This window comes from Centrocercus urophasianus, unplaced genomic scaffold (genome assembly GCF_019232065.1).
Source record: "Centrocercus urophasianus isolate 14NV4802_14NV808 unplaced genomic scaffold, USGS_Curo_1.0 seq_73, whole genome shotgun sequence".
Classification (NCBI taxonomy): Eukaryota; Metazoa; Chordata; class Aves; order Galliformes; family Phasianidae; genus Centrocercus; species Centrocercus urophasianus.
Genome location: NW_024885344.1, coordinates 7,713,129 through 7,725,870, shown reverse-complemented (window position 1 = coordinate 7,725,870; position 12,742 = coordinate 7,713,129). Strand labels below are relative to the sequence as shown.

General features: G+C 37.1%; 1 protein-coding gene across 1 annotated transcript in view; it reads right to left on the bottom strand.

Annotated features, from left to right (window-relative positions):
* The window catches only part of DGKI (diacylglycerol kinase iota), a 107,251-nt gene that overhangs the window by 69,690 nt on the left and 24,819 nt on the right, over window positions 1-12,742 (bottom strand). The window contains exon 14 of the mRNA XM_042837764.1: window positions 10,127-10,326. Coding sequence (XP_042693698.1) covers window positions 10,127-10,326 — 200 coding nt within the window. The remainder of the gene's footprint in view (window positions 1-10,126; window positions 10,327-12,742) is intronic.

The following is a 12,742-nucleotide window of genomic DNA, read 5'->3' as shown; positions in this document are numbered from 1 at the left end:
AAATAGCATGCTTTCTGGAAATTCTTAAAACCTGGAGACAGTCATAAGAAAAATATCTTTTGTATGTTTAAAAGCCTACCCTCTCTGTGAGAAGATATTCATGCTATGGAACCAGTTGTATAGAAATAGGTCTTAGAAATTTTACATCATCCTGAATAAACTGTTCATAAGGCGAACTCATTTTTAACATGCACACACAACCACCCCATCCTTACTGAAAACTGCTTACTGAAGAAAAAATATGCATTTGTTTCCTTCCTACATCTTAGCTGTAGAAAATAAATAAATAAAATCAACACAACCTTTTCCAGCACTTATGGTTCAAACTCACAGAAGTAGTAGCACATATCTAATTCTGAGATTATCAACAGAACCTCATGTAACTTCCATTCAACAAGAAAACCCACTCAGCTTTTCCCATAACTGTGATTTTTTCCTCTCACCCCAATAGATCTTGCAGCAACTGTCAAGACAATGTCAGCCAACTTGGAGCACAGCTGCATTCTTAAAGAACATGCTCTTAGGAAAGAGAAAACAGGCAGAGGAATTCTGGGTCTTGCTCTTGGTGCTCCTGCATAGCAGGCAGGTAGCACTGCTATGCCACCAAGCTGATAATACTGCAACGATAAACTTTTAAACTATATATGCCTCAATCTCCATACAATTATTTATAAACTCTGTGATACATTTCTTATTCTTTGTGTCTGCATGGAGGAAGGAAATAATGATGATGATGATAAAAATGGTCCAACAATTCTTACAAATTTCTGACAAATTTCTGATAGATCTTCCAGAAGACATTCCTCATCAAACTACCCACGTACAGATTTTAATATGATAAGGCAAACAGCAAAGGAAGCTAAAATCTCCTCCTGCCCTTCCCTTGCAAAAATAAAACTTTAGAGAATATCACACTCCTCTGAGGCACATTTGCAGTGACAGATTAATGAATTACCTATCTCCTAATGAAGAAATAAGCATGCAAAACTAATTGAATGTTCCAGTGTTTAGAACAATTGGAAAATGGAACACAACAACCAGAGGAGGAAAAAGATCTCTTACTTTTGAGATCTCATTGGAAAATCTTGCAAATTATACATTAAAAATAAGTGTGTTTTTGACAGCTTTTATCTGCTTAAAACATAACTACTTCTTCAATAGACCAAAATAATCCACTTTCTTCTGATGGACACCTAACAAGCACACCCACAAGCTCCACTGCAGAAACACTGTAGCTTTTTCCCTTCTGTTTGTTGAATTATACCCCAGATAGGTCAGGTTAACCCAGTGGTGCTTAGACTTTCACTCTTTTTTTTCACCTTGTAAAAGTGCATGTGTTTTGCTGTATAAAAGCTAGGCCCACCCATACATTTAAAACACAAGCCCAAGTGCCAGAGAGAATCCTGTCCTTCATTTTCCTTCTCTATCACCAGGCAAGCTCTACTCCTCTCGTGTTTTGCATTCCCAAGCACCATGGATTCTCTGACAGCAACTATCCCAGTGAAGGAGCTCACCTGCCAAACAGGAAATTCAATTTCTAATAATTTCTTTAACAGAAAAAATGGAAAATGTATACAAACACTTTCATTCTTATTTATGCATTTGGAAAATAGCTTGCTCTGTAACACATTCTCCCCTTTTGCCTCATTCCCCCAGTCAGACGATTCTCACATTCAACCCAAAACACAAAACATTGGGATCTCTAAATACAAAGATCTTTTCCTTTTATCCTTTTGCTATTCATAGAGCCTGTATGCCATGCATACAGATACTATGTGTGCATCCTGCTGTGATCATCACTCTGTCAACTCTATTGAAGAGTTGAATCCCTTTACAGATAAGGCAATATTTGTATTTCCATTTACAAAGATCTTGCAATCAAAAAGAAAAAAAAAAAAAAAAAGCAAATGTACTATCCTACAGACATCCTTCTTATTTCTAATAAACACAGCTGGAAAATGGAAGTCTCCCTTTGTTTTGAAAGGGACTTGATTAAAAATGCAACACTTATATGTTCTTGTGCGCCCCTCTGCAAACATTTGAAACAGATCACACTATAGTTTCACTGTCTCTGCAACAAAGACCATATGTGCCAAATGATTTTGGCTGCCCCAGATCCCCATGCGTACACTGCTGTAGAAACTGTGGAATTTATCTAACAGAAGCTGTATCTATCACTGGGACACCAAAGAATATTCCATGCTGTTCAGTACAAAACGTAGCTCGGGCTCACATATTGCTCAACAAGAAAAGGAACATTTGAATCTCAAAGCCATCACAACCCAAATCAAATTTACTTAATACCTCATGGGTTCTTATTTTAATTTGCCAGACACATTAATTGACAGCCACAGTGTAGCAGCATGTTTAATCTATTTTTACAGATGTTAAGATACAGAGTATCTTTGACTTATAAATTAGTTTGGGACTCATGAATCTCTCTGCCTGCTTTATTCTGACAATTGTTATCAAATGAGGCATTCAGAAAAACTTTATCAGAACTTGGAGGTCATCTTCCAAGGGATATCCCTCAACTTGGAGACAATTCTCCCTGTCCCAGACCCATGGCATGCTTAATGTTCTGTGTAAGCAATAAAACTTATCTCAAAGGTTTTGCAGAGGCTTGCTTAGGATACTAAATCAATATGAGAGAAGTTTTTTGAATTAGTTTTTGTTCCACAGCAGAGTACAGCAAATATGATACACGCGGAAGGCACACTGATTTGGAAATCTTTCCTTATTTGCAAAATAACAAGGAGGAACTTGCAGCTTTCTAAAATTTGATGGAATTGCATAATGGTTAATGCTGGATGGGACCGGGACCACTGGAAATCATCTTGTCCATCTTTTTTTGCTCAGTGAGGGACAATCAGAGGCACTAGCCCAAGACCATGTCCAACAGCTTTTGAGTTCCTTAAGTGAATGGCAGCCTATGCCAGAGTCCAGTCACCACCACAGTACAAACACTCTCCCTTATGTTCACACTTCCCTGTATGTTCAGATGGCATCTCCTAAGTTTCAGTTTGGACCCACTGTCTCTTGTCATCTCACTAGATACCACTGAAAAGAGCCTGGTTTCACCTTTTTCACATCTTTACATCATCACAAATCCCCACCCTCAAGCTTTCCCTTCTTCAGGCTGATGAGTCCCAGCTCTCCATCTTTCCCCAAAGTTCCTTCATCCCTTAAGTACCTTCATCAGCCTTAGTTGGATTCTCTCCAGCAGTTCCATGTTCCTTGGACTGAGGAGGCGAGGACTGAAGCCAGCACTCAAGATGTGGCCTCCTCCTAACCACAGCTCAGGATACTATTAGCTTTTTTCACCAGGAGGACACATTACTGGCTTATGGTTAACTAGTTATCTACCAGAACCCTTAGGTACTGATGAAAATTTCTCTTTTTATAAGTATTCAATCAATTTTCCCCCAAAATCTTTGGCTTGTTGAACATTTATATTTTGTCTATTACAACTGCTCTATTTTCAGAACAGAAAAGCATTGGTTGGTTCTGTTTTTACACATACCATTGATTTTCTTATATCATGAAATAAGAATCATGCTTGAAATCAAGTTTCTGCTCTGAATATCTGGACTATTAGCTCTGGAATTTGCTATTTTTGTTCATGTATCTCCAATTCATTACTTTGATAATCCTGTTTGAAAAGACCAGTAAAGCAAGACAAGAGGAAAGCCAACAAAAAGCAAAACATTTTGGGGCATTTTTTTGGACCAAACAGTCAAAAAGTATTTTTGAAGACAAACTGTATTTCTTGAGTTGATATATTAAGCTGTTAATTTCATTTTACTTCTTAACTATGAACATAGAATTTTTCATAATATTGCATTTCCATAAAGGGGATGAAATAGAAGATACTCACATACAGTTATACAAGTAAGTGGCCAATTCACCACTGCAACTGTATGCTTCCCACTTTTAACCTGGCCATTATTTTCCACGACCCTGCTCAGGTGATAACGGCTAGTGGTGATTGTGATGGCTGCATCTGACTTAAGCAGTTAACCATCTGTGGCAGTCATGATGGATACAACTGATCATGATGGCTGCATCCAGCTCAATGTGGATTCATGGGAAGCATTAAAGAATAATACTCAAGAGCTAATTTGAGCTATGCATTCACAGTGCTGGTCAATGTCCAAATCAAGTCAAATTTGGAAGAATGTCCAACTGATGCCAAAACTGGAGGAAACTACCATCTGCAATCAGTATGCAAATATGACTATGAATCAATCATCCCACCCCAAAAGAAGTGAGTGGCCCAAGAGCCCATTGAACTCTCCTGCAAGACAGCAGTCTGCATGACAGAACATCTCCTTGAGTAGGGACACTTCTTAAGGTTACACCAGCTTCAGAGATCCCTTGACACCAAGAGATCCTCAGTACTGTTTGCTAAGCTTTGTTTGCTTTGCTAAGTTTATAAATTAGATTGACAGCGCACGTATAATCCTTTAGACACAAACTATTGACCAGGTCTGAGACTAGGCTCATTACATCTTTAATTCAAGGAATTTAGTAAGTCAAGGTATCCACTCATGATTTAGTGGGAGCACTGCCTGGATGAAAATCTTGTTAAGTCACCCTTACTTACAATTAATCTGTGTTAAATCACTGCTTTATATCAATAAATATGTTGCTGCTTCTCTCTCATAAGTGTATAAATCTGTTCATGACAATCGGATTTTAAATATTAGTCTCTTGGATAATGTAGCTTCTATCTAAGCAAGTTACTAGACGAGAGTTACTAGCAATCAAATTAATACCATGGTGGGGCACCTCCACCTTGAATGCAGCTCCAGCCAATACCATGCCACTCCTTTGGGGCACTAGTTTTCTGTTTTGATCGTTTTTATTTGGAGATGTTTTATGACCGAGTTTGTTCATACTGTGATTTTTTTTTTTTCTTTAAGCATAAGGAAAAAAGCCTCTTTATCTAAACTGTTTTCAGGAGTGGTCCTAAGGACTTGTATGTCAAAATGTATTCTTGGTTTGTCATGGTCAGAATCACCAGACCTGCCCTGGTCATCCAGCTTATGTACTGTGTATTGGCATCTTTACAGGTGAAACCGCTGCCCCACATCTGGCATGCTGTCACTCTTTTGTAACTGGATTGTACTGTTTTACTGTCTTGTCTCCTGGCTGAAAAACACATAGGAGAACAGCAGAAAATTACAGAACCTCAAAGGTAGAAAAAAGCCAGATACTCACACAGTGAAGGAATCGGGGGGAGCTGAGACTCTCCTCAGGTCAGCAGACTGCACTTTATGGATACTATAGGCAGTGGGAAATGAGTGGCCAAGAGAAAGGCAGCACACAGTGTGGACAGACAAGGAAAAAAGCAGGGGAGAGGGGGGGAGAAAAAGAGAGAGAGAGATAGAGGGAGAGGGGGGGAGAAAAAGAGAGAGAGAGATAGAGGGAGAGAGAGTGAGAAAAAAAGATTGGGAAGAAAGTGGAAGAGAAGAAAGAGAGACATACAACATTTAAACAGAAACAAAAGGAATGTGTCACATGAAAGTTGAATGAAAATACATGCAGAGTTCCAAGGTCACACTAGGAAGCCAAGAGCAACAGAAAACATGCAAATGGAGAACAATATTTCTACATGACACTTCAAAGCTTTCTGAAAACAAGAGCGAGGAGGACAAATGACAAGCTAGGTAAACAGCTATACAAAGACTGGGAGCCCCAGGATATGTGTTCCACAGGCACTGAAAAATTCAAGGCAGCAGACTTTGGAAGCACGTCCAGAAATGCAAACAAACATCAAAGCCAAGATCTGAATAAATGCAGTTGTCTCCAAACAAAGTCAAAATCTGAATGGATAGAATTGTCTGCAAAGTTTGATCAACTTCAGTTAATTTCAAGAAAGAAAAATACCCTTACTAGAGATTTTGTATCCACAATGGAAAACTGCTGTCTCCATCCCTCCTTCACGTACTTTAGGGAAACATGCATTTTTTATAGTCTCCCAAGACCGACTCTTAGTATTTTTATTTAAATAATCCCTTTGTTTCCTTTAAGTGAATGAAACACTGTTTTATCGATAAACTCCTCCCTCTTCTCTTTTTTATATCACGAAGACTGTTTCTTCCATTCTTCCTGAACTCAAACTAAAAGTCATCTTTTGGGGGTTTGTACAGTGATCATTAACTAAAACCTACTGACTGGAATATTGAATTGTAGTTTCTAATCAGAAGATTATTCCTGGAAAAGCACACCACAGTTTCTCTTTTAATTCCAGAAATATTTTGCTTTTATACCACAACACTACATTCTTGGCTTGATCAAGCTCTCATGTTCTCTCTTTCACATATTAACCATGATCAATAAAGGAGATTCAGGAATTGGAATTTAGCTGCCAAATCTTTAAAGGGAAGGAGATTAGGAATATAATTTACAAAGTGAAGGGCAAGGGGGAGGGGAAAGGGAGGGGAGGAAGGGACGGAAAAGGGAAAGGGGAAGGGTCTGCTAATGTCACTGCAGAAAGATTTGTTTTCACTGGTACATTTTGCAGCCAACGGGGAAAAACAACCAAATAAATCTGCCTTTTTTCCACAGTCCAAATAAATCTGCCTTTTTTCCACAGTCCAACTATCTGCCTTGTTTCAATCCACAACTAAATGTCAACAGTATAACCTCATTGTTAATATTCCTTGGACTTTGAAAATTGCTTCTCGATTGAAACACTTTACTGGTTTGCTACTTATCTCTATTGTAGACTTAATGCATTGTAGGATGAGAAAGAGATTATGCCAGCCTTTTAACAGCCTCCATTAGAAACAAACTAGAAGAAGCATTCTATGAAGAAAAATTAGTTAACTAAATACATTTGCCAATGGTTTCCTCAGTTCAGACAAAATTTGGCACAGCATGTTGACTTGTTCCCTGATAGTTACTACAGGAAATGGATGCTCCTTCAGTTCAAGTAACTCCACAGTAGAAGATCTCTTCCTTAATTTGATTGCATGGTCAATGTTTTATTTAATTATTTTTAAAAACTAAGAACTTTTACCTTTTCTAAAATTCTGTTAAACTTTACCCTACACATTGAGAAAGTCAAATTAAGAGATAAAAAGCCCTCAGCAGGAAGAAATTTCAACCTTGAAGATTTGTGTAGAAATATAAGGCAATGTCTGTGCAATTATAAGGTATAAAAGCACAATAGTGGGAAAACAGAGGAAAAAAAAAAAAAAAGCAGGTCAAACAAACAAGCTTTAACTCATTTTTTCCCCATATACAAGTGTCCTCTCTAGAATTATCTACATGTTTTGAAAGAGAACAACTAGAGTCAGGAAGATGGGCAAGTCTGACAGTCAGAAAAGAATCATTTTTCTAAAGCTCTCATGCTCACAGTGACAGAAGTTTGGAGTTTCTGTTGCCTCTCATCTGCACTAAATATGGGTTCTTCAATTTAAAATACTGTTATTCCCCAGAAATTAAAAGGCATCCACAAAACAAACAACAAGCTCTCTACCCTTTCCAAATCCCTTCTCTTCAAAACTCCCAGAACAAGTAAGAATAGGATAAGAAAACAGAGTCACGGTGTAAAATTTCTAAAAAATAAAAAATAGTTTTCCACTTATTACATTGGACTAGATAAAATTTCAAAGAACAATCCCACTGTTCTCCTATCAACACATCAAGGCTGGCAGTAACAGCAGCTCTGAGTTACTGTGACAGCAGATAATTTTAAAAGCACTTTTCTTGCAAGTTGCTCAGGAACAGTTCTCCAACAATTGCAGAGATAGCACCAGACTTACTCACCAACCTCAAACATCTAACATTCAGGTGACAATCTTAAGAAGAAATGTATGTGTGTGTATATATATATATATGTGTGTGTGTGTGTGTGTGTGTGTGTGTGTGTGTATATATAAAGTATAAGAATTTCTGGAAGTCTTCAATGGACTGAGTTAAGAAGTATAAATGCACATTTAATCTAAAGCTTTCTCTTGTGAAATACTACAAATCTGCATCACAGTGAATTAACTTAATAAAATATTAAATGCCTCCTGGAGTTTAACCTTTAAACATTCCATTTACTTTTTGTCACAATAGAATATTCAATTCCTCTCTCATTCCCCTTTGACACTTGTTAGAAATGTACATTCACACATATATAGATATATACACATTATTTCCAACACGTGAAGCTGAAATTATAGTAGTTACCAGATCATCTGTATTTTTCCAAAACACAGGTGTGCACACATATCTTGATCAAATAAGAAGACTCAGATAGCATCAAAACACATTGCAGCATGTTCAAATGAGGTTAAACCAGAAAGAATATCATCTTCACTACTGACATCATTATGACTCTGCATTTCTCTACTACTGTTCAAATTTGGATATCAAAAACCAAGCGTAGCCATGCTGCTTATAAGATCAAATTAGCAGATCAAAGTATCAGGAATTTTCTTTAAAAAAGCAAAATATAAACATTTGCATTAGCTCCCATCAGCGTAGGAAGAGATACCTCAGGATTGTTCTCTACCAAATTCCAGATTTCAGAAATGAAGGAGCTGAGGTGGCTGGATGAAATCAGGCATCACTGCACACAAGCAATAGTCTGCTATTCTTCACTACTCTAGAGCAATGAGTATGCCTTATGCATTTTCCTGACAAACAGCAATTGTGCATTGCAGATATGTGCCTCTAACTGAAGCTTAAAGCATTAGTCTCTGAAAGAGAACACCATGTGCTAAACTGAATAGGAAGATGCTGGAAGTAACCAAGGAGGCTTTGATTACATGAACAGATTGACAAACAGAAGATGACATGACACTTCTAAGGGCTGAAGACAAAGTTTGAAGAGAAGCAATGTCTTTCACTTCATGACAAAGACTGAAAACACAGACAACCTTTAAAATACCTGAAGAGGTGTGTGCCTGAGACCTTGCTGACTTTTCCAATTATATTAGTCTAATGCAAGACATCACCTCTCTTCAAAAACACTGCTTCACTTATTTCCTGTCACCATAACAGCTGTAACAGCAAAATACCCAAACTCAGCTCCCCAGAAAAGTGAAATCTTCACTGCATGCTTGGGTGCTTGAACGAACTACGATAACTTGATAACTTCAAGCTTTTAGGCAGTACCTGTCTGTATAGCAGACAGATTGTTTTGCATCACTTGAATACTTGGAAACAGCAAAGGCACTTACTATGCCTCATCTTAGCAAAAATAAAGAGCTTGTATATGAGAATTACAGCTCTACAAAAATAAACTTAATTATTTCATTTCATAAGCATTTTCTTAGATTAAATTAAAATGTTGCTTGATACTTAAAAATAAGATTCAACTATGAAAAAGAAAGTTATTTCAGTCTTGTTTTCCTTGCATGTTCCCCATTTCCTGTTATTTTTGCTTTTCTTTGTTCACCTTTTCCACTGCTTGTGCTACCTTTTTCTTATGCTATGCATTTTCCTTCTCTGACTATATTCCCCTATCTTTTCCCTAATCACTGTTTCCCTAATCCACCAATCCAATCTTCAGTAGTGCAATCTCCTTCCCATTGAGCATGGAAACCAGAGGAAGAGTTACAGTTTTAGCTAATTCCGACAGGACTTTCTAATTTGGGTTTCTGTACTGGAGAACGATTCCCTACAAAGTACAAATATCCCTTTCCATGCCGACAGACCCCTCTCCTTTAGGAGTCCAAGGCAGCATGTTCCCACAGTTGAAACTGCGAGAGGTCCTGAGTAGTTCTTGGTTGTGGCAGTTTATTAGAGTGTTCAATGGAGACTAAAAATCAGGCTGATAAAGTTCAAAAAACAAATCATAAGAAATTTAAGGGCTAATACCATGTACGTGCAGAGCCAACATAAGCCAAGGGGCGCAACACTGAGCCTTCACATACTTCTCTAAATAAATAACTAAAAGATACAAGCCTTCCTAAAAGCAAGGCAGCAGGGAATCCAGAAGGTAAAAGAACAAAAGAAAGCCAGGAAATTATTTATAGTACAGTAGGAAGAAAGTTCAGGATATGTGATTTCTTTTATTTTATTTTTTTAATGCACTGCAAGTTCAATACATGCAAATTCCATGACTGAATATGCTGCCTCAGACAGGCCTCCTGGCATTAGGATATGCATGCATCCAACTCACTCATTCAACAAAGGCATGGATGTTCTCCTCTTGCTCTTCTGCACCATGTTGGCTTGGTTCCTTAAGGAGATCCGAATGAGTGAGGGAGCCAACCGACAAGGTTCACCATCCACTTGCATGGGGATAGACTTGTACGTTAAAAGCGTCACCTCACGGCACTGATGCAGCCTCTCTCCATGACCACCCACTTGGAGAGCAGCCTTGGGGGAAAAAGAAGTTAAAAGGGAAGGAGAAAGACACCTCAAAACAGACATTTCAGGCAATTTAAAAAATACAAAATGCCAACAATGAGTATTAATCAGCACACGTGTGTAAGGCATTCACATCAAGGACAGTGGAGACAGTGAATGTACTTTCATTCAAAAATTGAAAAGCAGGACTTAACGTTTCACAAAGAAAACTGGTAGGCAACAAGCAGATGAAATAGGACAGTTACCTGATCATTTGCGTCATGTCTCATCAATTTCTATATGTCAAGTATATTTTACACACAAACACAAAATATGTATACACACACATGCTCTAATGTGTTTCTTCTTAAAGGTTTTGATATATTTTGTTGGTTTGTTTTACACCAACAATAATGCAACTTTTTTTCACCTTTTAAATATCAACCCTAATTTAGTAAATCTGAGAGACAGAAAGATGATTATCCCTTCCTGAACAGAATATAGTCCCTAATGTGAATTAGAGAAATCTAAAATCCCCAGTTATGAGAGTTTACATAGCAATTCAACATCAAGACCAGACAGGCTGAAAAGAGCAAGAAGAATCTTGTTAAAACCAGTTAAATACCATGTTCAAGAATAGAGTCCAAAGAAATATAATGAGAGCATGGTCAGATTCTTCAAGTTTTAAGCAGACATGTTTGGACAGTAATGTATTTTTATTAATTAGCAATGTAGGAATGTGAGTATTAGCTATAATATGCAAAAAAAAAAAAAAAAAAAATCTGAATGAACATTTGAAATACTAGTGAAGACCTTACTCTTGCTCTTTGCATCTCATATTACTGGGAAAAAAATGATAATATGACTACTAATAATTATAAATTACTGCTCTTTCTCGGTCTCTGAGACCAAGCGCATCTGAGAGCTGTAAAGAGCAAGTCAAAATTGCATGTTCAAGGGTTACATCCACAGCATCACAATCAATGTATGTATACACATACTCAGTTCTGAACTAAGCTTCCTCTAGGGAGAAACAGCAGCTCAAAGGGCCCTAATTCTTAAAAAAAAATCAAATCTAACATCTTCAGGAGGTGAAGTGGCAAAAGTTCCTTCCACAAGATCTACAATGCTAATAGAATTTTTCCTACCTGTGGGTTAATACCCTACTTCATTAGATTAATCAAAAGAGAGGCCATAAAAGAATCTATACTCTGAACCACTTCTAAAGAAACAACCGTTGATTCAGATGGCCTTTTATTGACTTTATTTCTCCAAATATATATTTAAGGAAAGAAACACCATTTTCAGGGGTATTAAATGAATGCAATAGATCACACAACAAATAAAGTACAAGGTTAGTGAAAATAGGCTTATTAATAATTAGCTTTTACCTAGTCCACACAAAAGAGAGCAGAAATGACTTAAGAGTAGGAACTTCAGCATAGAATCATACAATCACTATGGTTGGAAAAGACCTCCAAGATCATCCACTCCAAACGTCCACCTATCACCAATATTTCTTACTAAACCATGTCCCTGAGTGCAACATTTGAATGTTTCCTGAACACCTACAAGGACAGTGACTCTACCACTGCTCTGGGCAGCCCATTCCAATGCCTCATCGCTCTCTCAGGGAAGAAGTATTTCCTAACATCCAATCTCAACCTCCCCTGGTGCAACTTGAGGGGTAATCAAAAAAATACTGACATATTTTTTTAATCCCAAATGAAAAAGAAAAAAATAATGGTTTTAGAACAGAAGTACAGGTAGTCAAATAGAGCCATTTAAGTGGTTAAGAATCACTTTTGCCCAGTTTCACTGCACAGACATTGCCTCCAAAGAATGTTAAGTCCCCATCCCTCAAAATAGGGTAGGCTACATGTCACTTCTACAGCCTGATGACCTACACAGTTGCAATACATTTCCTTCAAGTTTTGTATCTCTCTGTTGTTTATGACAGCTGAAAATACACTCAGTAAATGACTGCATGCTATTTAGATAAGTACTCCTTCTCTAACCTTCAAAAGCAAAAAATTTTCAAAGAATTTTCAAATTAAAAAAAAAAATATTTCATTTGTCAAAACAGCTAATTTTTAAGAGAAGAAATACATGCTAGGGAAAATAATTTCATATAATCTTTGACATATGCTTCCAGTAGTGAATATTATTAAAAAAAAATTGAATTTTAATGTCACTAATTGAAATACACAAAAGCTAAAAAGAAATAGCATTAATTATTTGACCATAGAACATTCCCACAGTAATAACATGTCTTCATACTGTTTGATTGACTGTCATAATCTTGCTGTTTAATTTGAGAGCATTTTAAAGCATTGCTAGCTATGGGTGAATTTGTAGTACTTTGCAAAGATTATATTGTTATTATTAAATATCACTTCTTTATTTAAAAACTACACTTTGTCCCTTCATTTAAAACCTAACAGCA